The sequence below is a fragment of the Schistocerca piceifrons genome, chromosome 1, assembly GCF_021461385.2.
Source record: "Schistocerca piceifrons isolate TAMUIC-IGC-003096 chromosome 1, iqSchPice1.1, whole genome shotgun sequence".
Taxonomy (NCBI): Eukaryota; Metazoa; Arthropoda; class Insecta; order Orthoptera; family Acrididae; genus Schistocerca; species Schistocerca piceifrons.
The window spans coordinates 1,170,155,351-1,170,182,636 of record NC_060138.1 but is presented as its reverse complement, the minus strand read 5'-3'; the positions used below and the strand labels follow the sequence as shown (position 1 = coordinate 1,170,182,636).

The window sequence follows — 27,286 nt, the reverse complement described above, 5'->3', positions numbered from 1 at the left end:
AGTTGGCAAGAGAACGAACCCAACACTATGCTGAAACAGCATAGGCAAGACCACCTGTGACTTAAAAGGTACAACTGCTATAATGCAGAAAGTACGTATGGGAATAGAAAAACTAACCAAGCCTTAAAAAGAAGGGGTAAAAACAGAGTAAAAGGGAAAGAAAAGAGGATTCCGGTCAGGGAGGTGAATCGGGAATCTCTGAACACTGCCTACAGTGGGAGACACCCAAACACTCACCGCCCTGCCCCAACACCAGAGGGAGATTAAAAACTTTAAAACTGAGAATAAAAACCACTCTCCCGGAGGAAACCTAGAACCAGAGAGACCATCCGGGAATCGTCAGCCAACATCAAAGGTAAAGTGTGGGGGAGTCTGTACTTAGCACGCAGAGCCAAAAGAAGGGGGCATTCAACCAAAATGTGGGCCACTGACTGGAAGGCTCCACAACCACATAGCGGGGGTGGCTCATCACGCAAAAGGAAACCATGGGTCAGCCTGGTATGGCCAATGCGGAGACGACACAGTGTGGTCGAGTCCTTGCGGGAGAGGCTAAAGGAAGAACGCCATGGGCCTGTATTCACCTTAATGGCACGAAGTTTATTAGACAGTGGAGTAGCCTCCCAAGAATTGGCCCATGACTGTGCAAAGTGGGATTTGATGGGAAGCCGTAAATCCGCTGCAGGAGGGGTTACAGAAAACGGGGGGTAAGTAACTGCTCCCCCAGCCAAACGATCAGCGAGCTCATTACCCGGGATACCCACATGGCCCGGGACCCATAGGAAGTCAATGGAACAAGCAGCACGGTGAAGATCAGCGAGATGGTCATGGATGGCAGAGACCAAGGGATGGCGCGAAAAACACCGGTCAATAGCAAGAAGGCCACTCATCGAGTCCGTACATAACAAAACGCGGTTGTGTTGGGATTGTTTAATAAAGGTAAGGGCCCGGGAAATTGCCATCAATTCCGCAGTAAACACCCCACATGAGGGTGGCAGTAGATGATTTTCCGTTCCAACAAAGGACGTGAAGGCATACCCAACATGATCAGCAGATTTAGAGCCATCAGTGTAAAAAACAACAGCATCCCGAAACTCCCATAAAATTTGGCGGAAAAAGGAACGGAACACCACCGGGGGGATGGAATCTTTCGGACCGCGGCGGAGATCCATCCGAATTCGAGGCCGAGGAACTAACCAAGGAGGGGTGGAGGGGAGGGAGCGAGGAAGACAGGACAAAGAAGGAAGCCGAAAATCACGGGTAAGAGACGCAAGGCGCAGCCCAACCGGTAAACCCGCCCGAGGGCGGGAGTCAGGCGGGCGACGTCCATGGTCTGGGAATAGGATAGAATAGGAAGGATGAGCGGGAGAAGAACGGATAGTAAGGGCATAAGACACCAGAAGCTGGGACCGCCGAACAGAAAGGGGGGGGATCCCAGCTTCAACCAGGAGACTATCAACAGGGCTAGTAGGGAAGGCACCGGTGGCCAAACGGATACCACGATGGTGGACTGGATCCAGCACGTGCAGCGTGGAAGGAGCAGCTGAACCATAAACTTGACAACCATAGTCCAAACGTGACAGAACTAGAGCACGATAAAGACGGAGGAGGAGGGAACGGTCCGCACCCCAGGAGGAGTGGGCAAGGAAGCGAAGGACATTGAGTTTACGGAAACATCCTACCTTCAGGAGTCTGATATGGGGCAGCCAAGTGAGCTTGTTGTCGAAAAGAAGACCTAGGAAACGAAACTGTGGAACCAAAGGCAATCTTTGTGCAGCGAGATAGAGCTCTGGATCAGGGTGGACCGTAGTACGGCGACAGAAGTGGACCACCCGCGATTTTAAAGGAGAGAATTGAAACCCGTGGGAGAGGGTCCATGCAGAGGCACGCCGTATAGCCACCTGGAGCTGCCGTTCTGCAGATGGCATCGAGGAGGAACTAACCCAAATGCAGAAATCATCCACATACAGGGCAGGGGCGACCAAGGGACCGACAGAGGCCACAAGTCCATCGATAGCAATGAGGAAAAGAAGGACACTCAAGACAGAACCCTGTGGGATGCCCGTCTCCTGGGTCCATGGAGAACTAAAAGCAGTACCAACTCGAACTCGGAATGACCGATGGATCAGGAACTGGCGGATAAAAATCGGGAGTGGGCCCCGAAGACCCCACTGATGAAGGGTTAGTAAGATGTGATGGCGCCAGGCCGTGTCATAGGCCTTGCGAAGGTCAAAAAACACTGCAACCAAATGGCGGCGCTGGGAAAAAGCCTGCCGAACTGCGGATTCCAAGCGAAGCAAATGATCGATTGGAGATCGTCCCTCTCGAAAGCCACACTGGTAAGGGGACAATAGATCCCGAGATTCGAGGACCCAAGTGAGCCGACGGGCTACCAGCCGTTCAAGTAACTTACAACCAACATTGGTCAAACTAATTGGCCGATAGCTGTCAACAGATAGGGGGTTCTGACCAGGCTTAAGGACAGGAACCACAATGCTATCCCTCCACTGAGAAGGGAAGTCACCCTGGAGCCAGATACGGTTAAACACCCGAAGAAGATGGTGCCGTTGTGGAGCACTGAGATGTTGAAGCAGCTGGTTATGAATGGAATCTGGGCCAGGAGCCGTATCATGAGAAGCAGATAGAGCAGAAAGAAATTCCCATTCAGTGAAAGGTTCGTTGTAAGATTCTGACTCACAAGTGGTGAAACATAAGGTGACAGCTTCAGCCTGCTGTTTTTGATGAAGGAAAGCAGCTGGATAGGAGGCCGACGCTGATGCCACTGCAAAATGGGTCGCAAGATGTTCTGCAAGAACTAATGGGTCCGTACAAATGCCATCTGGGAGGTGAAGGCCTGGGAGGGTGGACTGCCGATGGCAACCTTGGAGAGAGCGAAGTGTAGCCCATACCCGTGACAGAGGGACAGTGGAACCAAGGGAAGAAACGAATCGTTCCCAACATATCCGCTTGCTCTGTTTGATTAAATAACGGGCTTTAGCGCGAAGGCGCTTAAAGGTAGAAAGGCTGGCTACAGATGGGTGCCTCTTAAAGTGTTGCAAAGCTCGACGGCGATCACGGATGGCAATGGCAATGGCCGTACTCCACCACGGGACTTGCCGACGACGAAATTGTCCAGATGAGCGCGGGACAGCAAGGTTAGCAGCGCGAACAATCGCGTCAGACACGTCACGTAGGACATCATCAATACAACCCGACAAAGAGGGAGAAAACTCGACCTGTGCAGTATATAGAGGCCAATCGGCGCGGTGGAAAGACCAACGAGGTAACCTCTCCATCGGGGAGCGGGAAGGGAGCGTGATAATCAACGGGAAATGGTCACTATCACAAAGGTCGTCGTGTGGCGACCAGTGTAATGAAGGGAGGAGAGAGGGAGAAGAAAGAGAAAGATCAATGGCAGAAAAGGTACCATGACCAGCACTGAAATGAGTAGGGGAGCCATCATTAAGAAGGCACAGGTCGTGGTCTGCAATAAATTGGTCGATAAGAAGACCTCGTCTAGATGGAAAGGCACTGCCCCACAAAGGATGATGAGCATTAAAATCCCCAAGGAGGAGGAAGGGAGGAGGAAGTTGCTGAAGAAGGGTGGTTAAGGCAGCAGGTGTAAGAGTCCTGTCAGGAGGGAGATAAAGATTGCATACTGTGACTGCAGAGTCTAAGTGGACCCTAACAGCAACTGCTTCCAATGTAGTTTGGAGAGGAATCCACGTGCTAGCAATGTCTGTACAGACCAACGTACAAACGCCACCAGAAGCCCGCAAGGGTCCGACCCGATTTCGACAGAAAACACGGAACCCACGGAGGGTCGGTGAGTGAGCATCAGTAAAATGAGATTCCTGGAGAACCACACAAGCTGCTGAGTAGGACGAAAGAAGGGATTTCAATTCCGGAAGGTGACGATAGTAGCCATTACAAGTCCATTGGAGAACCACAGAACAATGTTTTAAATGAGGGCTGAACACGCTAAATCCAGTCATACCGCCGGGTCCCCACCCGTCACCGACAAGGAGGGGGCGACATCCATAAACGACAGGTCAGAATCCGGTTGTGAAGCCGGGGAAGGGACCTCCGGTGACACCAGAGGCTCTTTGTCCCGGGACTTATGTTTCTTCTTCTTTTCAGGCTGAGATCGAGGAGGGCTGTGTGGCATAATGGAGCCAGCTGCAGCAAGATCAGGAACAGGAAGAGACCGGGCGACCTGGGGGCCGATAGACCGCGGCTCTCGCGGTCGCCGCGCTGCAGCAGACCTTTGACCTGGAAGGTGCCGGGAAGGGGCATCCCGGGAGAGGCGCCCTTGACCGGCAGACGCCGAAGGAGTGGGACACTTCTCCGGCTGGGGAGGGGGAGCGGCGCCCAGAGGAGAAGGTGTGGGAGCCGCAGGGGAGGGGGGAAGGAGAGGGGTCCGGGACGGGGGTAAGGAAGGGGGAGGAAGGGATGAAGATGTAACCAAGGCGTAACTAGATGTCATGGACACAGGGTGCAATCGTGCATATTTCTTACGGGGCTCTGTGTAGCTTAAACGATCAAGAGACTTATACTCCTGTATCTTTTTTTCTTTCTTATAGACTGGGCAATCTGCTGAACGTGGAGAATGACTACCATGACAATTTACACATACAGGAGGGGGAACACAGGGACTCCCCTCATGGAGTGGACGTCCACAGTCACCACAGAGAGGGTCCTGGGTACAGCGAGAAGACATGTGGCCAAAACGCAAGCACTTAAAACACCGCATAGGAGGTGGGATGTACGGCTTCACATCACAGCGATAGACCATAATCTTAACTTTCTCAGGAAGGGTATCCCCTTCAAAGGCCAGGATAAAGGCACCAGTATCAATACGATTATCTTTAGGACCCTTCTGAACACGCCGAACAAAGTGAACACCCCGCCGTCCGAGATTGTCCCGAAGTTCCTCATCAGTTTGAAGGATGAGGTCTCTGTGAAAAATCACACCTTGTACCATATTTAGAGACTGGTGAGGGGTAATGGACACGGGAATTGTGCCAAGATGGGTACAGGCACGAAGGGCCGCAGATTGGGCAGCCGAAGCAGTTTTTATCAGTAACGAACCCGACCGCATCTTGCTCAGGGAGTCCACTTCGCCGAACTTGTCTTCAATGTGTTCCACAAAGAATAAAGGTTTGACACTGGTGAAAGTATCTCCATCAGTCCTGGTGCAAACTAGATAACGGGGGAAAGGTTTTGCCCCTAGACGACGGGCCTGACCCTCCTCCCAGGGGGTAGCCACGGAAGGGAAGGCCGAAGGGGCAAGAGAAGCAGCACTTGAGGAATCAGTACCACGCAGAGAGACGGCCGCAGAAGAGCGGCCAGAGGTTTGGACCCTTATGCGTTTCATCTGCATAGCGTCCGCCCTGATACCACCCACTCCGATCAGGGGCTCTCCTCACGGGCGCCACCCAGCCACAGCAAGGGCCGTCTGGCACGGCGGCCATTGCCGGGAGTTCCGATGCTCCAGGATGACGAGCAACCACTCCAAGGCATGCATGAGGAGGTCACAGCTCAGGTATCAGAAGTGTGATCCCTGTGTGTTCAGGGGGGCTCAACCAAAAGGGTACATAGCGACCCCACCACACGGGCTGGCTACCGTGCTGGCTATGCACCCTAGCATCAGACAACGACGTAGAAGAAAAGGTGGAATATACTAGGAGGGCACACGTCGGAGACACTAGGTAAGGTGTTCTTCCCCAAATGGCTCACACTACGGAAGAGAAATTTTGGAATGGAGGTCAAACCCCAGAGGGGGACCAAGGAATGCCAAAAGGAGGAGATGATTACACAACAAAGCCAGAGTGTAAAACCAACAGAACCTGGAGGATAGCGGGGGCCAACATAAGCAAGGACACCAATAGAGGGAGAGGAGAGGGCGAGGGGAAAGGGGTATGGAGGGGAAAGGAGGGGAAGGGAAAGGAAATGCAGCCCGGGAGAGAAAGAAGGCTGCAATGGCTCGGGGCCCCGTGCTCGCCACGCACGTATCCACGAAAGAGTTGTGGACCCCCTGGGGGGCAATGGCAAGGAAAGCGTTTCTGAAGAAGAGAAATTTGTTAACATCCAGTATTGATTTAAGTGTCAGGAAGTCATTTCTGAAAGTATTCGTATGGAGTGTAGCCATGTATGGAAGTGAAACATGGACGATAAATAGTTTGGACAAGAAGAGAATAGAAGCTTTCGAAATGTGGTGCTACAGAAGAATGCAGAAGATTAGATGGGTAGATCACATAACTAATGAGGAAGTATTGAATAGGATTGGGGAGAAGAGAAGTTTGTGGCACAACTTGACCAGAAGAAGGGATCGGTTGGTAGGACATGTTCTGAGGCATCAAGGGATCACCAACTTAGTATTGGAGGGCAGCGTGGAGGGTAAAAATCATAGAGGGAGACCAAGAGATGAATACACTAAGCAGATTCAGAAGGATGTAGGTTGCAGTAGGTACTGGGAGATGAAAAAGCTTGCACAGGATAGAGTAGCATGGAGAGCTGCATCAAACCAGTCTCAGGACTGAAGACCACAACAACAACATACCTTTGCATAAAAAGGGGGATAGATCTGATGTCAACAATTACCATCCAATCTCCCTTCTAACAGCTTTATCCAAAATTTTTGAGAAAGTAATGTATTCAAGAGTAGCTTCACATATCTGTAAAAATGAAGTACTAACAAAATGTCAGTTTGGTTTCCAGAAAGGTTTTTCAACAGAAAATGCCATATATGCTTTCACCAGTCAAATTTTGAATGATCTGAATAACCGAACACCTCCCATTGGGATTTTTTGTGATCTCTCAAAGGCTTTTGATTGTGTAAATCATGAAATTCTGCTAGACAAGCTCAAGTATTGTGGCATGAGTGGGACAGTGCACAAATGGTTTAATTCGTACCTAACTGGAAGAGTGCAGAAAGTTGAAATAAGTAGTTCTCGTAACATGCAAAGATCAGCACATTCCTCAAACTGGGGAACTATCAAGAATGGGGTTCCACAAGGGTCAGTCTTGGGTCCTTTGTTGTTCTTATTATATATTAATGACTTGCCATTCTATATTCATGAAGAGGCGAAGTTAGTTCTCTTTGCTGATGATACAAGTATAGTAATCACACCTGAGAAACAAGAATTAACTGATGAAATTGTCAACACTGTCTTTCAGAAAACTACTAAGTGGTTCCTTGTAAATGGACTCTCACTGAATTTTGATAAGACACAGTACATACAGTTCCGTACAGTGAATGGTATGACGCCATTAATAAATATAGACCTTAATCAGAAGCATATAGCTAAGGTAGAATATTCCAAATTTTTAGGTATGTCCATTGATGAGAGATTAAATTAGAAGAAACACATTGATGATCTGCTGAAACGTTTGAGTTCAGCTACTTATGCAATAAGGGTCATTGCAAATTTTGGTGATAAACATCTTAGTAAATTAGCTTACTACGCCTATTTTCACTCATTGCTTTCATATGGCATCATATTTTGGGGTAACTCATCACTGAGGAATAAAGTATTTATTGCACAGAAGCGTGTAATCAGAATAATAGCTGGAGTCCACCCAAGATCATCCTGCAGACATTTATTTAAGGATCTAGGGATATTCACAGTAGCTTCTCAGTATATATACTCTCTTATGAAATTTGTTATTAACAACCAAACCCAATTCAAAAGTAATAGCAAGATTAAATCTAACTTTGGCACAGAAAGGGGTGAATTATACTGGCACTAAAGTCTTTGGTCACTTACCAAATAGTATCAAAAGTCTGACAGATAACCAACAAGTATTTAAGAAGAAATTAAAAGAATTTCTGAATGACAACTCCTTCTACTCCATAGAGGAATTTTTAGATATAAATTAAGAAAAAAAATATTTAAAAAATAAAAAATAAAAAAATAAAAATAAAAAAAACACAAAAAAATAAAGTTGTTATATTAACTTAAGTATGTTGTTAAACTAACCTAATTATGTCATGTATTGGAAAATTCGACTCGTTCCACATCATTACGAAATATCGTATTCCTGATCCATGGAACTAGTATTAATCTAATCTAATCTAATCCTTATAGTGGGTTGGCTGTCTTGCCAATCCACAACAGAAAGTTACTAATGTGGAAACAGAAATTGGTACTCTTGCCACTGTGGTTTGAGATCCTTATGTTAGTTCACGTCAAATCCCAAGGGAATCGAGCACAAGCCAAAGTAATGTTGTTCATGTTCTGCATCACCGTAAATATCATCCTTACCCTATCAGTCTCCACCAAGAATTAACCGGTACAGATTGTATGCATTGCACTGAATTCTGCCGATGGGCTGAACTTCAGATTCAGAGGGACAACACATTTATTAATTTCATTTTATTTACTTATGAGGCTACATTCACAAAGCATAGAAATGTTAATTTGCATAACATGCATTATTGGACAACTGAAAATCCATGTTGGCTGCAGCAATCTGCATGCCAAAAACCATGGTCGGTTAATGTATGGTGTACGATTCTGGAGGACAGAATTATAGGCCCCTATTTCATCAAAGGAATTTTAATGGTAGGAAGTACAGCATATTCCTGCACGAAATATTAGGTCTGTTATTGGAAGAAATACCTTTAGGAACAAGGAACAGAATGCAGTATCAACACAATGGGTGTCTGGCACATTTTTCGCTGACGGTTAGATATGAGTTGCAGAGACAATTCCCAGATCTTTGGATTGGATGCGGAGGAGATGTGTCGTGGCCAGCTCATTCACCACACTTGAGACGCCTTTGGATTTTTTTGGGGTGGGGGGATTCATAAAAGACATTGTTTATAAAGACATTCCAACTATGCCTAAAGATATGCGTGAGAGAATTGTCAGAGCATGTGCTTCGATAAGTGTCAATGTGATAAGGAATACCACTCAATACATAAGAAGAAGATTGCAGCACTGCATAGATACCAATGGTCATCAGTTCGAACACCTTCTGTAAATGGATGTTCATATCACCTTTGTACCTTTGTTGACTTTCAAAGACCTTACTTTTACACATCATTGGATTCATCTTGATAGCCACTGTCAGAAAATAAGTATCAAACTATAGCATCCCATCTTCTTAAAAAAAAGGCGATCCCACCTAGCAACAAGAAACCAATGTCATATTATGGCCCCCATTGTCCCAAGCAACTTTTGTCCCACAAACTTTTCAGCTCCTATCATACTTTCAGAGTTATTATAGATGGCAATAGTTAGTGACTCACCCTGTATAATGGAACTTCAATTATTAAATATATTTTGTCATTGTTCAAATCTTTTATACATTTTCTGTATTTTAGGTCTGAAGATGGCCCATGAGATCTGAAACTAGCTAAGAATAAAGATATTTTTTGTGATTTTGACCTAGGATTTTAACTCATACAAGAAAACTTAAGATACTCACAGTTGGACTTCTGTACATGTATCTCTCATTCCTTCCTTCCTTTCTTTTGCCGTTTATCCAACCAACACTGGGTTAGGATTTGTACAGTATATTCCGGTTTCTTAGAAAAAAAACCATACCTTTATCTACGCTATTATTACATGGGGTCACCATCACTCCCAAAGGCATTTTAAAGCTACTGCCAGCCCCCTTGGGTAGGAATCCATTTCCTTCTCCTTTCTGCATCTAGTATAATCGGACAGTCAAATGTCACATCATTTTACAAACTTTTTGCACATCTTGTATCTGAGTTGGGACATGGAAAACTGCCTAATAGCTACATTCAGGCTGTCTGGCACACTGGTCTCCCATCATCAACCTGCACGATGGACTCGAACTAGGGCCAGAAGCACCTCCTTGGGCCCTGGAGCAGGCCCTTTAAAACACTCAGCTATCAAATGGATTTACAAATATGTCTCATTATTATACTTAAACTAAATGTAAAAGAACTGCACATAAGAAGACACATCCATCAGCACAGCCCTAAATGCCAAATGAAAACTGGTGTTCCAAGACACAGGCTGGTGAAAGCAGTCCACCTACCAGAGTTAGCTCTCTAAAATCTGTAATAAATTACTATCCTCAGATTGGTCCATGACTGGAAATTATTTCAAAGAAAATTGTATAGCTACAAACTCATATTACAATGTTACCTAATTTTTTTATGTACAGAGTGTGAACTTGTGAAGTTAAAATTCAAAATCCATGACTAAATTTCAGTAATTATGTATGCCTGTAATTAAGAATAACTACATATATCTGTAATTATGTACAAGAGATGAAGCTGTTTCAGATATGGTGAATAAAAATTGACAGACTGGTATAGCACAATGGGCCATCTGTAATTTGCACATGAAATTACAGAATGTAAGAATGAGGACAAATTACTGCTCCTGCTGAGGTCTGTAAGTCATCAGAAAGCATATGACTCAGTTTTAACCAAATATTTGCTGCCAATCCATAATAAAAGAGGATTTTAGTGTAAGCCTCTACTTGCTTTTTTGTTCCACCTTGCAAGGCAATGAAAGATGAAATCCATAACAAACTGCAGTATGATCATGGATTGACTTTGATGAGATCAACCACAATGAGTAAGCAGCCTTATTGTCTAAGCGTGAATAAATGTTATCCAGCGTTAATGATGCAGATATTTATGAGGAATTTACTTATCATACTGAATTTTTCCTTAATACCCTGAGCACAACTGCGTTCCACTAACCTATATCAAAAGGGCTCTCCAAGAAACAATGATAACTAAGACACAAAGGAATGACAGGCATTGGCTGTGAGTGGGCATTGATTGAAATCAGTGGGGAAAATTGAGAATTTGTGCTGGACCAGGATTTGAACCTGGGTCTCCTGCTTATTAGGCAGATGTTCTGACCACTAAGCCACCTGGACTCAGGGGTCATTGCAATTGCATGGACTACCCTAGCATGCCTCCCGTCAGATCAGAATTCTCTGCTTATTTACATGCTACTACTGTAGCCCCCCTTGCCCTTGATCCTCATTACTCATGGCATTTCATCAATTCCTGTAAGAGCTCAAGCCTGGTGTGCATCTGCACTGAGGAGATTATTGGCTACCTTGCCTTAATTATATATATCCAAAAGATCAGGTACCATACATATATATATAAGGTGCGACAGCCAGTGACCTCTTCAGTGCAATGCACATCAGGCTCGAACCCTTATGGGAATTGGCAAAATGGCATGAGTAATGAGGATATTGGCCAAGGGGCACTACGTTAGTAGTGTGCGGACAAGTTGAGAACTTGAGTCTAATGGGTGGCATGCTGGGGTAGTCCACGCAGTTGTAATGACCACCGTGACTGGATGGCCTAGTGGTCAGAGCACCTGCCTAGAATGCAGGAGACACTGGTCCAGTTTAAATTTTCTACTTTCCCCATTGATTTCAATCAATGCCCTGTCACAGCCAATGACTGTCATTCCTTTGTGTCTTAATTCATAATGGCTGCCAGATCGAAATGGCATCTGTTCTTTTGGACATGTCTGAAAGACCAGGTACTACACACACACACACACACACACACACACACACACACACACACACACACACACACACACACACACACACATGCACACACAATGATAACTGCATTAACAGATCATTATAAATACAAAATGCATTTTTAAAGTGTATTTGTGTCACGTCAAACGTAAAGCAAGACATGAGAAAAAGCTGTAAAATGAGAAGAACAGTGTCCTTAATACAATTATTTTTATGGTTACATGATTGCCAGAGCTATTAGCAACACTTATGTTTAAGAAGATTCAGGGAAACCTCCACTTATGACAGAAGGGTAATATTATTTCTCTAACTTAAACTGAATTGCATACATGAACATACTCATAATCCCTTAGGTCATCCATTGTCATGACTCCTCCAAGATCTTTGACATCCTGAATAAAGTCCTCACCAAGCGAGCCATTATAGAAAATATCTATACCATATTCAGCAATTTGTATTAATGTTTCACCTAAAGTAGGTCGTTTCAGAATGTCACCCAGCTGCCACACATTTCCAGTTTCAGGATTGATCAAAAGTTCACTGCAAAATAATTTTCATTGTCTCATTATACAAGAATATATTATGTCTATTTTCTGTTTATTCCTGATTCAAAGCACCAGGTACAACACCTCCATTTATAAGAATATTAATTCATTACAGCAATATGCCAGACTAAGGGTAATACACCAGACTAAGGAAATGTAATTTTAATTGAAAATAAGTGCATGACTATATACAAGGTAAACATTAATAAAACCAACAAACTGCAGGACAGATTCCTGACAGTAAATGGAGGAAAAAAGGTCCTATGAATACGTGTCTGAAATGCATTGTTGCCATGGTAGATGGCGCTGATGAAAGACAGTTTCTCTGACCATGTGACATGTATTCCTAGTGTGTTGCAAGCTGTGTGATTGACATAGCATTCTGTAAGCAGCAGAATGGTGCAGTATTCACATCAGGAACAAGCTGAGATGGTGTCTGTGTATGGCTAAGCAGATGGAAACTGTCGAGAGGCAGCATGCCTATAACAAAACAAGTACCCTCTCAGACACCTACCGCATCACACAACATTTCAAGCCCTTTTTGGGCATTTATGTGATCATGGATCCTTTAAGACACACGAACGTGCATGGAAATGCATGGAGGTGATGGACTGTGTGTGCACTAGATTTGGAGGTCTGGGTTCTACAGGATACTGAGATGAACCCTAGTACAAGCTCCAGGTAAGTGGCCTGCCAACATGGTGTAAGCCGAAGTACAGACTGTGTATCCTGCATAACAACTGCTACCATGGAGGCCAGTTTGAGCATCTGTTGTGATGTGGATTCGATGCAATTTTGTACTGTGTTCTGGGACAATTTGCTGTTGTTCCATGAACACCGTCAATTTCTAGACACATGTTCATAGGACCTTTTTACCTCCCTTTCCAGTCTGGAATCCACCCCTGCAGTTTGTTGGTTTTATTTATGTTCACGCAGTTTAAAGGTTAACTATTTTTTGGATTATAAAAAAATGGAAGTTTTTAAAAAGACAGTAAGTAACAAATACAGCAATATTTTTCCTGCTGTTAGAGCAAGTCATCAAATAGACAAATTTTCATTCACTGTATTTTTGTAGTATATATTACTATACTAAAAATTTATATGAAATAAATTGTCCCATTTCGTGTTTGGTCATCAACCTTAATGGTACAAAACAACAGACAGTTAACAGCATCACAGGAAACACTGCAAGAGAAATATAACATTAAAAATAACAGAAATTAACAATATTTTTCTCCATTTCAATGTAAGAGTTTTGGTCCGTGGTGACTAATTCTTCCTCAGCCACTGGGCTATTGATGAGGAATTAGTTCACACTCAACACAGGTTACATCAATAAACTATATAAACTGAATACCAAACACATGCTAACATCATTTAATTTTCACACTAAGCCTTGCTGTGTCTCAGTGAAAGGTATGTTTGCCCTTCATAGTTACAAAATCATCATATCAAACACAGAAAACAATGGCTGTTGTAATAGAAAATCATGAGTGGAAAACAATAGGAGAGGATAGAAGTACTAGCAGGTAAATAGTTGAGTAGCTCAGATTTTAGTCTTGCAAAGGAAGATTAGAGTTTAACACCCTGCTGACAATGAGGTCACTAGAGTTGGAGCACAAGCTCGTGAGAGAAAGATGGGGAAGGAAATTAGCCATGCCTTTATCAAAGGAACGATCCCAGTATTTGCCTTAAGTGATTTAGGGAAATTGTGGAAAACATAAATCTGGGTGGCCTAACAGGGATTTGAATTGTCATTCTCCCAAATGTGAGTCCAATGAAGATCTTTTAGCTCGTCATTTAGTCATTGGCTATGATCTCATTATGAAGGATACCTTAAGGGATGTGGAACAAACCAAGTTATACATTAACAAAGGGAAATGCATCTGTCACAAACTGCATTTATAATTACCCATTATTAACCCACTAGAAACTGTTTTTTGTGCACTGAGTCTGCATTTAAAGTAATATAATCAGCATGAAAGCTACTAATTCAAAAAATGCTGACACCTCTTCAGCTATACCAACTATCTGCAGTTTATTTCTTACTTATAACTCAATAGTTACATGACTACATCGATATTTGTGAAAGAGGAACATAACATAAGAACAGAACCCTGTTTACAATAAACACTGCTGTGGACATGCCGGTAAAGGGAATCTACAATCCTCAAGTTGAGGCAGTCAGATAAAATGGAAAAGAACCAGTAGAATTTTTTTTATAATTCATATGTATTCCCAATTTTCTAATTTATGCTTATGGTGTCTTGTTAAATGCCTTTCCATAAGGCTACAGAACCCACTCTGGACTGCAAACAAAAAAGTAAAATGTAAACAAAAATTATTTTTATGCCAGAATGAAATTTTCATTCTGCAGCAAAGTGTGCAGAATGAAATTTTCATAAAAATCATTCACACAGGAGAATCATACAAACAGACTGTCGTTTGACCATTGCACAGACTCTCATATAGAGGACATAGTAATACATATCTCAGGCACAGACAGACAACTAAAAGAGTCAAAAAAGGCAATAAGTCCCTAGGTCTGGATGAAACCCTAGTTCATTTTTACAAAGAGTATTCTGTGGCATTGGCCCCTTACTTAGCTTGCGTCAATTGTGTGTCTCTCACGCACTGCAAAGAGTGGCTGGAAAAAGTGCTGATGACTCTTGCACACAAGAAGGGTAAAAGAACAGACCCCTGAAATTACAGACCAATATCTTTATCACTATTTTTCTGCAGAATTCATGAATGTATTCTCAGTTTGAATATAATAAATTTCCTTGAGACAGAAAAATTCAATCTGCAAATGATCGCGGTTTTAGAAAGCACTGCTCATGTGAAATTCAGCATGCCTTTTTTTCATATGTCATCCTGTGAACTATGGATGAAGGGCAACAGGCAGATTCCATATGCCTGGATTTTTGAAAGGCATTTGACACAGTACCTCAATGCACTTTGTTAACAAAGGCATGGGGGTATGGAATAGTTTCCCAGATATGTAAGTGGCTCAAAGACTTTTTTAATGACTAGACTCCGGATGGCGAGTGTTCATTGGAGACAAGCGTATTATCAAAAGTGCCCCATGGAAGTATGAATGGACCACTATTATTCCCTACATACACTCTTGGAAATGGAAAAAAGAACACATTGACACCGGTGTGTCAGACCCACCATACTTGCTCCGGACACTGCGAGAGGGCTGTACAAGCAATGATCACACGCACGGCACAGCGGACACACCAGGAACCGCGGTGATGGCCGTCGAATGGCGCTAGCTGCGCAGCATTTGTGCACCACCGCCGTCAGTGTCAGCCAGTTTGCCGTGGCATACGGAGCTCCATCGCAGTCTTTAACACTGGTAGCATGCCGTGACAGTGTGGACGTGAACCGTATGTGCAGTTGATGGACTTTGAGCGAGGGCGTATAGTGGGCACGCGGGAGGCCGGGTGGACGTACCGCCGAATTGCTCAACACGTGGGGCGTGAGGTCTCCACAGTACATCGATGTTGTCGCCAGTGGTCGGCGGAAGGTGCACGTGGCCATCGACCTGGGACCGGACCGCAGCGACGCACGGATGCACGCCAAGACCGTAGGATCCTACGCAGTGCCGTAGGGGACCGCACCGCCACTTCCCAGCAAATTAGGGACACTGTTGCTCCTGGGGTATCGGCGAGGACCATTCGCAACCGTCTCCATGAAGCTGGGCTACGGTCCCGCACACCGTTAGGCCGTCTTCCGCTCACGCCCCAACATCGTGCAGCCCGCCTCCAGTGGTGTCGCGACAGGCGTGAATGGAGGGACGAATGGAGACGTGTCGTCTTCAGCGATGAGAGTCGCTTCTGCCTTGGTGCCAATGATGGCCGTATGCGTGTTTGGCGCCGTGCAGGTGAGCGCCACAATCAGGACTGCATACGACCGAGGCACACAGGGCCAACACCCGGCATCATGGTGTGGGGAGCGATCTCCTACACTGGCCGTACACCACTGGTGATCGTCGAGGGGACACTGAATAGTGCACGGTACATCCAAACCATCATCGAACTCATTGTTCTACCATTCCTAGACCGGCAAGGGAACTTGCTGTTCCAACAGGACAATGCACGTCCGCATGTGTCCCGTGCCACCCAACGTGCTCTAGAAGGTGTACGTCAACTACCCTGGCCAGCAAAATCTCCGGATCTGTCCCCCATTGAGCATGTTTGGGACTGGATGAAGCGTCGTCTCACGCGGTCTGCACGTCCAGCACGAACGCTGGTCCAACTGAGGCGCCAGGTGGAAATGGCATGGCAAGCCGTTCCACAGGACTACATCCAGCATCTCTACGATCGTCTCCATGGGAGAATAGCAGCCTGCATTGCTGCGAAAGGTGGATATACACTGTACTAGTGCCGACATTGTGCATGCTCTGTTGCCTGTGTCTATGTGCCTGTGGTTCTGTCAGTGTGATCATGTATCTGACCCCAGGAATGTGTCAATAAAGTTTCCCCTTCCTGGGACAATGAATTCACGGTGTTCTTATTTCAATTTCCAGGAGTGTACATAAATGATCTGACAGATAGGATGAGCAGTAACCTGTAGGCATTTGCTGATGATGCTGTGGTGTACTGCGAGGGTTTGGCCTCGAGTGAGTGTAGGAGGATACAAGATGATTTAGACAAAATTTCTAGTTGGTATGATTAATGGCAGCTAGCTCTAAATGTAGAAAAATGTAAGTTAATGCAGATGAGTAGGAAAAAACAATCCTGTAATGTTCACTGTAGCATTAATATTGTGCTGCTTGACACAGTCACATTGATCAAATATGTAGGCATATGTTGAAAGCAACATGAAATGGACCGAGCACATAAAGACTGTAATAGGGAAGGTAAATGGTTGACTTCAGTTTATTGGAAAAATTTTAGGGAAGCATGTTTCATCCGTACAGGAGACTATTTATGGGACCTGAGTGTGACCCATTCTTCAGTACTGCTCTAGTGTTTGGGATCCCCACCACCGCTGGATTGAAGGGAGACACTGAAGCAAATCAAAGGCAATCTGGTAGATTTGTTACTGGTAGGTATGTAGAACATGCAAGTATTATGGAAATGCTTTGGGAACTCAAATGGGAATCTCTGGAGGGGCAACATTCTTTTCGAGGGACCGGCATTCGAAGCTGACTGCAGAATGATTCCACTGCCACAAACACACATTTTGCATAACGACCATGAAGATAAGTGAAATTACGACTCATGTGGAGGCATGCAGACAGTCATTTTTCCCTCAGTCTATTTGCGAATAGAAAAGGAAGGGAAATGACTACTAGTGGTACAAGGTACCCTTCTCCATGAACCATACAGTAGCTTCAACTGTATGTATGTATGTAGGTGTAGGTGTAGAAGCAGACTCTCAAATATTTCCTTAATCACACTATCCCAAGAGCTGGAAGTGCACACTAGAATCTGTGTTGATATACTCGATAGAATGACAGTGCCAAGGCATTGTGCTGCAATAGCATTTTAGCTCATCTATCATAAGCATGTGTGACACTTATGCTCAATACTCTGGTCCTCAGCAGACCTGATGATCTGGCTGATGTATAACATGCCCCAAGGAACTGAAATCATCCTTTACAGATCCTAAAAGGGCCCTGATCTTAGTTGGTGGTTGAAAAACACACTTCATACCATGAAACTTCCTGGCAGATTAAAACTGTGTACCAGACCGAGACTCGAACTCGGGACCTTGCCTTTCGTGGGCAAGTGCTCTACCACTGAGCTATCCAAGTACGACTCATGCCCCGTCCTCACAGATTTACTTCTGCCAGTACCTCGTCTCCTACCTTCCAAACTTTACAGAAGCTCTCCTGCTTGGTAGAGCACTTGCCCGCGAAAGGCAAAGGTCCCGAGTTCGAGTCTCAGTCCGGCACACAGTTTTAATCTGCCAGGAAGTTTCATATCAGCGCACACTCTGCTGTAGAGTGACTATCTCATTCTGGACACTTCATATCATGTTCCTGATGAATACAACCAATCCTGTTGGAAATTCTAACAGTGTAACGCTAAGAGGCTGTTGACTTCAGTGCTATCCTATTATTTCCATGACTCACCTGATTCATGGTTGGTCGATAATGCAACATGCATCTCATCTGTCTTTCAATATAACCATTGTGGCGGAAAGTGGAATCTAGATGGCCTAAATCAACTAACTAACTTTCAAAGTCTGAGAAGACATAGGCTTTATAAAACAAGATATGAAGTATCCCTTCATGCTGAGCTGATTGGTTTCTACTACCAGCCCCTAAGGCTACAAATGACTGTGAACTGACCTCCTGTAAAAGGACTGTCCAATGTACAATCAACCTTCCTGCTCTCTCCTTGGTCAAACAAAAGAGAGACAGAGCCAGTGCTATATAAGCTCACCTCTTGGTAATTAATATTCCCCATCAGTAACTAGCAGTGCTATTTGTTTAAGGTGTGTGTGTGTTATCTTTCTGCATGTAACCCATATACCAAGATTTAAAATTTCTGTTCACAGTGCTGTCTCATTGCATCTGTGCCTTCAAAATGAAGGGGTGTGCACCTGTGGGAGTATTAGACATTGTCAAAGACGTTTCCAGACTGCATCCTCATTTTATATGCCAGGAGAAACCCAGCTTTCACAACAATACTGTATAAAGTAGGGGAAACTTTGTTTTTGAGAACTGTCTTCAAAGATCTTGAAATTCTTACACTCACTTCCATATACACTCCTGGAAATTGAAATAAGAACACCGTGAATTCATTGTCCCAGGAAGGGGAAACTTTATTGACACATTCCTGGGGTCAGATACATCACATGATCACACTGACAGAACCACAGGCACATAGACACAGGCAACAGAGCATGCACAATGTCGGCACTAGTACAGTGTATATCCACCTTTCGCAGCAATACAGGCTGCTATTCTCCCATGGAGATGATCGTAGAGATGCTGGATGTAGTCCTTAGGAACTGCTTGCCATGCCATTTCCACCTGGCGCCTCAGTTGGACCAGCGTTCGTGCTGGACGTGCAGACCGCGTGAGACGACGCTTCATCCAGTCCCAAACATGCTCAATGGGGGACAGATCCGGAGATCTTGCTGGCCAGGGCAGTTGACTTACACCTTCTAGAGCACGTTGGGTGGCACGGGATACATGCGGACGTGCATTGTCCTGTTGGAACAGCAAGTTCCCTTGCCGGTCTAGGAATGGTAGAACGATGGGTTTGATGACGGTTTGGATGTACCGTGCACTATTCAGTGTCCCCTCGACGATCACCAGTGGTGTACGGCCAGTGTAGGAGATCGCTCCCCACACCATGATGCCGGGTGTTGGCCCTGTGTGCCTCGGTCGTATGCAGTCCTGATTGTGGCGCTCACCTGCACGGCGCCAAACACGCATACGACCATCATTGGCACCAAGGCAGAAGCGACTCTCATCGCTGAAGAAGACACGTCTCCATTCGTCCCTCCATTCACGCCTGTCGCGACACCACTGGAGGCGGGCTGCACGATGTTGGGGCGTGAGCGGAAGATGGCCTAACAGTGTGCGGGACCGTAGCCCAGCTTCATGGAGACGGTTGCGAATGGTCCTCGCCGATACCCCAGGAGCAACAGTGTCCCTAATTTGCTGGGAAGTGGCCGTGCGGTCCCCTACGGCACCGCGTAGGATCCTACGGTCTTGGCGTGCATCCGTGCGTCGCTGCGGTCCGGTCCCAGGTCGACGGGCACGTGCACCTTCCGCCGACCACTGGCGACAACATCGATGTACTGTGGAGACCTCACGCCCCACGTGTTGAGCAATTCGGCGGTACGTCCATCCGGCCTCCCGCATGCCCACTATACGCCCTCGCTCAAAGTCCATCAACTGCACATACGGTTCACGTCCACGCTGTCGCGGCATGCTACCAGTGTTAAAGACTGCGATGGAGCTCCGTATGCCACGGCAAACTGGCTGACACTGACGGCGGCGGTGCACAAATGCTGCGCAGCTAGCGCCATTCGACGGCCAACACCGCGGTTCCTGGTGTGTCCGCTGTGCCGTGCGTGTGATCATTGCTTGTACAGCCCTCTCGCAGTGTCCAGAGCAAGTATGGTGGGTCTGACACACCGGTGTCAATGTGTTCTTTTTTCCATTTCCAGGAGTGTAGATTTAAAGATATGCTAGCATTTCCTCCATGCTTTGCCCATGTATGCATTCAGCACATGTATTTGACACAACTCCTCCTCCCCTCTCTGTGTCCACCACCTCCTCTTTCTGTCTGTCCATCTCAGCCTCCCTCCTCTATCTGTCTATCTCCTACTCCCCATTCTCTCTGTCTCTCCATCTCTCCATCTTCTCCTCTCCCTCTTTTTGTCCATTTCCTCCATCCATTCTTTCTGACCATATCTCCCTCCTCCCAGCCTCTGACTATACCCACCACCCCTCTCTCTTTCCATCTCTGCCTGTCCACCTCCCCTCTACATCTTCCATCTGAGTCATGCATCTCCCCCTCCTCCCCTCTTTCTAAAAATTTCCCCTCCCCCTCAATCTGTCCACTCCCTCCTGTATCCATCCCAACCTGTCACCAATCAAGCTGATCAGCCTGTGTAGGACCTGCTATATAGTTCAGTAAAGCAGACCGATACTACTCCAACAACATGCTTGTCATACACAGCAGTCTACATATCAGGGGCTCAAAAATCATTTATTTCCTCTCACACAAAGCAGGTCAATACAGCAGGCTGATACTACACCAACACAGCACACTGTCATGAAGGGCAAGCTACATGTCAGGGAATTGGAAAACCATTTCTTGCCCCTGACCTGTAGGCTATCCTGCACAACAAGTTGATTTGGCTGGCCCATAATGTCCCCACACAACATGTCTGTTGTGCAGGGTAACCTGCACATCAGGGGCTGGACAAACATGTTTTTGCTCGTATCTCTGCCCCTACAGGAGTTAGGGGGTTATAAACCTCACAGTACTGATACGTGTGAGGCCTGATGTTTCCATGCCGAATTTGGTTGCTTTATACACTGAAGCATTGAAGAAACTGGTATAGGCATGCATATTCAAATACAGAGATATGTGAAGAGGCAGAATATGACGCTGCGTTCGGCAACGCCTATATAGGACAACAAGTGTCTGGTACGGTTGCCAGATTGTTGACTGCTGCTACAATGGCAAGTAATCAACATTTAAGTGAGCTTGAAAGTGGTGTTATGATTGGCACATGAGCAATGGGACCCATCATCTGTGTGGTAGCAATGAAGTAGGGATTTTCCCAAATGACCATTTCACGAGTGCACTGTCAATATCAGTAATCTGGTAAAATGTCAACTCTATGACATCACTGCAGTCATAAAAAGAACCTGAAAGAAAGTGACCAATGACAACTGAAAAGAACTGTTCAATGAGATGGAAGTGCAACCCTACCATAAATTGCTGCAGATTTCAATGCTGGGCCATCAACAAGTGTCAGCATGTGAACCATTCAAGAAAACATCATTGATATGGGCTTTCGGAGCTGAAGGCCTATTCATGTACCCTTGATGACTGCACAATATAAAGCTTTATGCCTTGCCTGGGCCCATCAACACCAACATTGGACTGTTGACAACTGGAAACATATTGCCCAGTCGGACGAGTCTCATTTAAAACTGCATCGTGTGTATGGAAATGTACGGGTATGGAGACAACCTCGTGAATCCATGGACGCTGCATGTTCATGCTGATGGAGGCTCTGTAATGGTGTGGGGAATGTGCAGTTGGAGTGATATGGAGCCCTGATACATCTAGATATGACTCTGGCAGGTGACACATATGTAAGCATCCTGTCTGATACCCTGCATGTCCAGTGTGCAATCCAACAGACTTGGGCAATTCCATTAGGACAATGCGACATCCCACACATCCATAATTGCTGCAGAGTGTCTCCAGGAACTCTCTCTTGAGTTTAAACACTTCCGCTGGCCACCAAACTCCCTAGACATTATCATTATTGAGCATATCTGGGATGCTGTGCAATGTGCCATTCTGAAGAGATCTCCACTCCCCGATACTCTCACAGATTTTTGGATAGCCCTGCAGGATTCATGGCATCAGTTCCCTTCAGCACTGCTTCAGACATCAGTTGCAGCACTTCTGCATGCTCTTGGGTACCCTACGTGATATTATGCAGGTATACCAGTTTCTTTGCCCCTTCAGTGTATGTATAACAGAAGACACTGATAATGTTAAAAATTGGCCAGTTGAACTGCAATCTACAGAACCAAAATGCAAAACAGAAAAATAATCTCCAAGTAGGCTGCCACTTGATTACTGTTTAGAATGGGCTTCTGCATTCTGACAGAAAGCCTTTAACAAGCTTTCAACATACATAATGAGGAAACAGAGAAAGTCTACAAATCATTAAAAAATTTGAAATAGTCAATATTATGAACTACTTCTTCAAGTTATCTCCTTATGTAGATACAAAGATTCAAAATTAGTGTTGGAGATATTGCAAGTAGCGAGCCAGCGGTTGTGTTGGACCTTCCATTGAGTTACAGACCCCCTTGAAGATGTCTCCCGCAGATGAGGACGAAACGTTGGGAATTGAGAAAAAATTCATGAACCGACCACGGCATAACAGCCCGGATATTCATAATGGACAGCAGCAAAGCACATTGTAAACTGGAATCTATTTTTACAGTGCACAGATTACTATTGTTCAACAATACTATAAATATTGATATTACCTTATAATAAAAGATGAATAGCAGCTGTTTAAAATAACTGGCGAAGCAGCAGCTTTTTTCAAAGTATTTCTGTTAATTTTACTACATTATATTTAACTTCAGTAAGCAGAAATAGTTATTTCAGTTTAACAATAGTTAATTATCAATGCAATTATGTGCAGTGTCACTACCTTATTCAAGTGAGCCTTGACTTAATTTTTCATGATGGTTTCTATAGAGCATAATGAATCAATATGACCATTATAATGAATTCTGATTATTATTGGTACTTTGTAGTCTCAGTCTCTGTCGGTAAATCTACATCTTTATTATACAAGTCACCTAATTGCAAGTGATTAAGGATATTTTGTACACCACTGTCATTTTCCTTTTTAATGTTCTATTTGTGAATAATGCATAGAAAATCTGACTGGAGTTCAGTGAGCATCATCATGAAACTCTCGCATTTACTAAATGAATGTATGATGATGTCCACTCTTTCTTGGGTCTTTTCTATTTCTTCTATTAATTTTGTATGGTAAGGGTTCCAGACTGAAGAGTAACACTCAACAATTGGATAAGTGGGGATTCTATAAGCTATCTCCTGTATATGTGCTTTATATTTGCATAATATTCTACCAATAAATCTCAGTTTGGTATTTGCTACAACTAATTTTATGTGATTGTTCCATTTTAAACTGCTCCAGATTGTAACACTGCAGAGTGGTATAACAGTTGCTGATGTGACCGATTCCACATCAGTTTGAATACCTGATACCACAGCAGAATATTCTACTCACACACTATGGGTTCCATTTAAATTATGAATTCATATGTTTACCAGAATGATTCATTCACTCTGCAGTGGAATATGCACTGATATGAAACTTCCTGTAGATTACAGCAGTCTGCCAGACCGGGAATTGAACCCAGACCTTCCGGTTTTGTGGGCAACATCCAGGCAGATTAAAACTGCGTGCTGGATCAGGACTTGAATCCAAGACCTTTACCTTTACCTGCAAAAATCAAAGTTTGTGAGTTCCAGTCCCAGTCCAGTACACAGTTTTAATCTGCTACGAAGTTTTGTATGTTTACCATTGTGTGAACTTTATTTCAGTTTACATTTGATAAACACCCTGAGAAAAAAAAAAAAAATGAGAGTGAGAGAGAGCAAAAGAGAGAGAGACTCCAAGAAGGAATTATCTAAATGGTATGGAAATCGGTGGTAGGCATGATGTACATGTACAGACAAACAAACGATTACAATTTCCAAAAATTGGATGGTTTATCCACAAAAAAAGAACTTCACAAATCAAGTAAGTCAATAACACGATGGTCCACCTCTGTCCTTCACTCAAGCAGTTATCAGCTTGGCATTTTTTTTACTGATAGAGTTATTGGATGTCAACCTGAAGAATATTGCTCCAAATGCTGTCCAATTGGCACATTAGATCATCAAAATCTCAAGCGGTTTGGAGGGCCCTGCTGGCAATGCTTCAAATATTCGCGATTGGATAGAGATCCATTGATCTTGCTGGCCAAAACAGGGTTTGGAAAGCATGAAGACAAGCAATAGAAATTCTTACTGTGCGCGGGCAGGCATTATATTACTGAAATGTAAGCCCAGGATGGCTTGGAATGAAGGGCAACAAAACGAGGAGTAGAATATTGTCAACATACCATTGTGCTGTGAGGGAGCTGTAAATGACAACCAATGTGGTTCTGCTGTGAAATGAAATGACAGCCCATACCATCACTTCTGGTTGTTGGACCATATGGTGGGTGAAAGTCAGGTTGGTACCCCATTGTTGTCTGGGCCATCTTCAGATATGTCTTCAGCAGTCAGCACGGTTCAGTCTGAACTGGAGCTCACCACCGAAGACAGTTAAGACAATTCTACTCCAATCAATGAGACACCAGGTCAAATGTACCCAACACCACTGCAAATAGGTTTGGGTGTACAGAGGTCAATGGTAGTTGGTGCAAGAGGCCCTGAAAGCTCAGCCCCTTTTGGTGAGCTGCCTATTAAATGTCTTTGTGGTCACTGAAGAACCAGCTTGGAATAATTTGTAAATAAGTAAAAAATACTGTTCTGAAGAGTGATATAGTATATTTTCTTGCAAAGCTCATAAAATACCCAGAAATATTATTAAAGCATTAGATAATGTCTAATACACTGCAATTTATCAATACCAGAGAAGGAAAGTTGCTACTCACCATATAGCAGAGATGCTGAATCGTGATAGGCACAACAAAAAGATTAGGCCTTTGTCAGCAGCACACACACACACACACACACACACACACACACACACACACACACACACACACACACACGCAAAAGCAACTGTCTGCAGTCTCAGAGAGCTGCGAACAGCAGTGTGGTTTCAGCTCTCTGAGACTGCAGACATGTGTCCAAGTTGCATTTGTGTGTGTGTGTGTGTGTGTGTGTGTGTGTGTGTGTGTGTCTACTGCTGACGAAGGCCTTAATGGCTGAAAGCTATAATTGTGTGAATCTTTTTGTTGTGTCCGTCGTGACTCAGCATCTCCGCTATATGGCGAGTAGCAACTTTCCTTCTCTGGTATTGTTACATTCCATCCTGGATTTTCCATTGCTTGACACTGCAATTTATGTTATGTGTAACATTTGCAAATCTCCAAATTTTAATTACAATATTGATAAAACTATTTTTCCATTAATGTAAGACTGTTTCTTAATTGTTGTAACATTATTTAAGATTACATGGCAGATATCATGTGTGTCAGTTTCATATCAGTCTTTGTGGAATGTAGTCTGTACCACTCAGCGTAATGCTTATAAGTTCATGGTAAATTCTTCAGTTTTATGAATAGATAGAAAAGTTAAAGCCAAATATGTGTCACCTTCATTAATTGGTAATTAGAGTACTACAAACTTATTTCAGCAAGCAGATAACAGTCAGGCTACAAATATTTTATTTCAGCAAAGGTGACTTTTCAATAGCTGGCAAGAGATTAAAATCTTAGTTTAGTCATCTAATTACCGGCTAGTTATAAGATATACACTTCCAAATATTTAACAGTTGCAGTTGTTTCCAGTTCTTAGTCCCCAATTCTCTAATCTAACAATAATTGCTACTCCACATATTTGTGTGTAGTATATCATACCTATTCATGTTGAAGATCGGTGGGTAGTCCTTGTACCAAAAGCTGAACCTTTGAAGGGCTTCCTGAATTTTGCTAAAGTTTCAGGGTTTTGTGACTTCTCTTTTTACAACAGTATCATCTGTGATCAGCCTCAGAGAGTTTCTGATATTATTCTCCAGGTAATTTGTGTGTATCTTAAACAATAAAGAAACACAATCACCCACCTGTAGATGACTGATGTGGTGTATAGGAATAGGAGCAGGTGAGTGGTTGCTTTCCTTAATTTTTGTTTATTGTTTCCATCCTGCAATATCTGTTACTGTAATATACCATGAATAGTAAATGTTCCATGGAACTTCTTCTTCTTTTCAGTGATCACAGACCATATGCTGCATCCGCAATATGCTTCCACCTTCTTCTATCTCTCATTGTCTCGCTCCACCATCCAGGGATTCCTAATTCTGCAACGTCCTTCTTTATGTCACCTTTCCACCATTGCAAGGTTGACCCAATGGTTTTGTTGCTTGGAGAATGCTGTCAAATGCCTTCTTAGGAATTCTGTTTGTTTCCATTCTAGCCACATGCCCAGCCCATTGCAGTCTCCTACTTTTTAATTTCTAGATGACTGTGGGCTGCTTCATTAACTGATAAATTTCAGTGTTCTTTTGAGCTCTCCATATTCCATTCACCAACACAGATCTCCACATTTTTCTTGTCACTTTTCTTTTGAAAACATTCAGTTTTTTCTTTCTTTCTTGCTAAGCATCCAGCTTTCTGAACCATACAGTATCACAGTGCAGATAATGGTGTTATATATCTTCATCTTAGTGGTGAGCGACAAAGCTTTACTTTTAAGTGGGCTGTCTAGAGTGTACAGACATCTTGATCATTGAGGCCATTTGGTTGTTTATTTCCAGAGTTATGATATTTTTACTGGAACTACCTTGGAATATGCATGAGCCTTGTGTCGCATCTGTTGATTTCTCCTTATTAAAACTAATGCACTCAGAGTAACTTATACCACAGTCTTAGCAAAATGTAGGAATCCAGTATGAATGCCACTTTGGCATACAATATTTACTTTCAATCATTTTATGTTCTGCTAAAAAGTAGAAACATTTCATCTCATTCACTGCCTTGTCCTAATTTATGCTCCTCCTCATTCTGCAACAACTGTTTCAGTTCAGTATGAACTCATTTCTACATTTTTAGTTGTTTAGTAGCCAATTTTCTCTGTTTCTTAATTGCAACATTTTTTTATTACAATTAAATGTCTTCCTGCAGACATGAGCCTCAAGTATGTGAAAGTATAACGTTGGTTAGGAGATCTTATTTACAGGAAATGTGATCATTGTTTATACTATAGAATAACTTCAGGTACTGGTTATTGAACTTGCATCAGTCTGCCCTG

At 44.0% G+C, this 27,286-nt stretch overlaps 1 protein-coding gene and 1 non-coding gene across 3 annotated transcripts in view; both read right to left on the bottom strand.

The window, feature by feature from the left end:
• The window catches only part of LOC124801961 (scoloptoxin SSD14-like), a 477,660-nt gene that overhangs the window by 55,667 nt on the left and 394,707 nt on the right, over positions 1-27,286 (bottom strand). For both annotated transcript variants that reach the window (XM_047263112.1, XM_047263111.1), the window contains one exon: positions 11,842-12,042. In XM_047263112.1, the coding sequence (XP_047119068.1) occupies positions 11,842-12,042 (201 nt within the window). The remainder of the gene's footprint in view (positions 1-11,841; positions 12,043-27,286) is intronic.
• Positions 10,800-10,872, bottom strand: Trnai-aau. Its single transcript has one exon. It is a non-coding gene; the product is annotated as a tRNA-Ile (tRNA).